At 69.9% G+C, this 1684-nt stretch overlaps 1 protein-coding gene across 1 annotated transcript; it reads right to left on the reverse strand.

Moving 5' to 3' along the window:
* Nucleotides 1-441: 441 nt before the first annotated feature.
* Nucleotides 442-1678, reverse strand: LOC130588220 (coiled-coil domain-containing protein 28B-like; the record flags this gene model as incomplete). The annotated part of the gene is made up of 3 exons (XM_057389170.1): nt 1617-1678; nt 686-857; nt 442-607 (listed from the first exon to the last, which is right to left on the reverse strand). Coding segments are annotated over exons 2-3 (321 nt in total), but the record flags the coding sequence as incomplete, so codon positions are not given.
* Nucleotides 1679-1684: the final 6 nt, after the last annotated feature.

Raw genomic sequence — 1684 nt, forward strand, 5'->3', positions numbered from 1 at the left:
CTCCTTCCCTATGGACTCAAAAATTTCCATCCCACCCTTCCCTGCGGATCCAAAATTCCCCATCCCAACCCTTCCGTGCAGATCCAAAATTCTCTATCCCGTTCTTTCCCCATGGATCCAGAATTCCCATCCCACCCTTTCCCATGGACCCAAAACTCCCCATCCCACCCTTTCCTGCGGATCCAAAATTCTCCACCCCAACCCTTCCGTGCAGATCCAAAATTCTCTATCCCGTTCTTTCCCCATGGATCCAGAATTCCCATCCCACCCTTTCCTGTGGATCCAAAATTCCCCATCCCAACCCTTCCGTGCAGATCCAAAATTCCCCATCCCGTTCTTTCCCCATGGATCCAGAATTCCCCCTCCTGCTCTTTCCCATGGACCCAAAATCCAAAATCCCCCATCCCACCCTTCCCCGTGCCCATAGAAAGGACCCCCCACCCCCTCCTCACCGAACGCCTGCAGCTTCCCCGAGTGGAAATCGCTGAGGAGGCTGAGCAGCCCCCCCTCCATCTCGCACACGTCCGACACATCGGTGAGGAAGCTGTGCTGCAGCGGAGCCCCCCGGGAGCCCCCCGGAGCCGCCCGCAGCCGCTCCTTGCTCGTCCTGCGCGGGGAACGCGGCGTTGGCATCGCCCGGGGGGCTCCGAGCGGGGTCCCCCGGGTGTCCCCCGGCCGCACTGACCGGCGGGGCCGCGGCCGCTGGCGGGGCGAGGGCAGCGTGGGCAGCGGCAGCGCGAAGGACGCGCTTTTGCTCGGGGGCAGCGGCCGCGGGGCTCCGGGGGGCGCGGGCTGAGCCAGGCAGGTTTTGGGGCTCCGCTTCTTCCTCCGCTCGTCCATGGCCGGCGCTGCGGGGGCTGCGGGATGGACACGGCGCTCGGACACTCCGGACGCTCCGGACACTCCGGACGCTCCCGCTCCGTCCCTGCGCGGTTCGTGGCCGAGGGTTCGGGCACCCCGGGACAAACGGGGACCCCCGGGACAAGGAGCGACACCCCCGCGGGCCCCGTGAGCGCGGAGGAGGAGCGGAGCGGGAGCTCGGGCGCCGTTCCCGGGGAGGCTCCGTTCTCCCGGCGCATCCCGGAGCATCCCCGAGCCCAGCCCGACCGGGGCCTGAACCGCAGCCGCAGCTCCGGCCGGGCCTCGGCTCCCGGAGATGGAGAATTTGCGTCTGGAACGAGCCCGGAGAGAGCGGGGCAGCGACCGTGAGGGGTCCGTGCCCCCGGAGTACCCCCCGGGCTCCCCGAGCTCCGCGCGGCGCCGGGACGGGGCAGCTCCGGGGGTGCGGAGCTCCTTTGTCCCCTTTGTCCGCAGCTCCGGCCGCCGTCCGGAGCTCCACGGCCGGGACTGACCTGCGCCAGGCCCGCTCCGGCCTCCGGGGCCCGCTGGACGCGGCGATCCCGACGGTCACCCCGACCCCCCGGACCCCCCGAGCCCCCCGGACCCGTCCGCACCGCCCGRGATTTGCATTTAAAGGGAAAGGGAACTTCCTCCGGGATCCGCCGGTCACCGGCAGCCCGCGGGACCCCCACCCCGGGATTAGGACCGGGAACGGAGCAGGRTCCGACCCCGCGGAGCCCCCGGGCCGTTCGCGCCACCCCCCGCCCCCGGTTTACCCCGAGTGCCCTCCGGTGTCACCGCAGCGCCGCCGGAGCGGGATCCGAACCTGCAGGAAGGACCGGGA

Source organism: Malurus melanocephalus, unplaced genomic scaffold (assembly GCF_030028575.1).
Source record: "Malurus melanocephalus ecotype Western Australia unplaced genomic scaffold, MMel_1.1 scaffold_3825, whole genome shotgun sequence".
NCBI classification, from domain to species: domain Eukaryota; kingdom Metazoa; phylum Chordata; class Aves; order Passeriformes; family Maluridae; genus Malurus; species Malurus melanocephalus.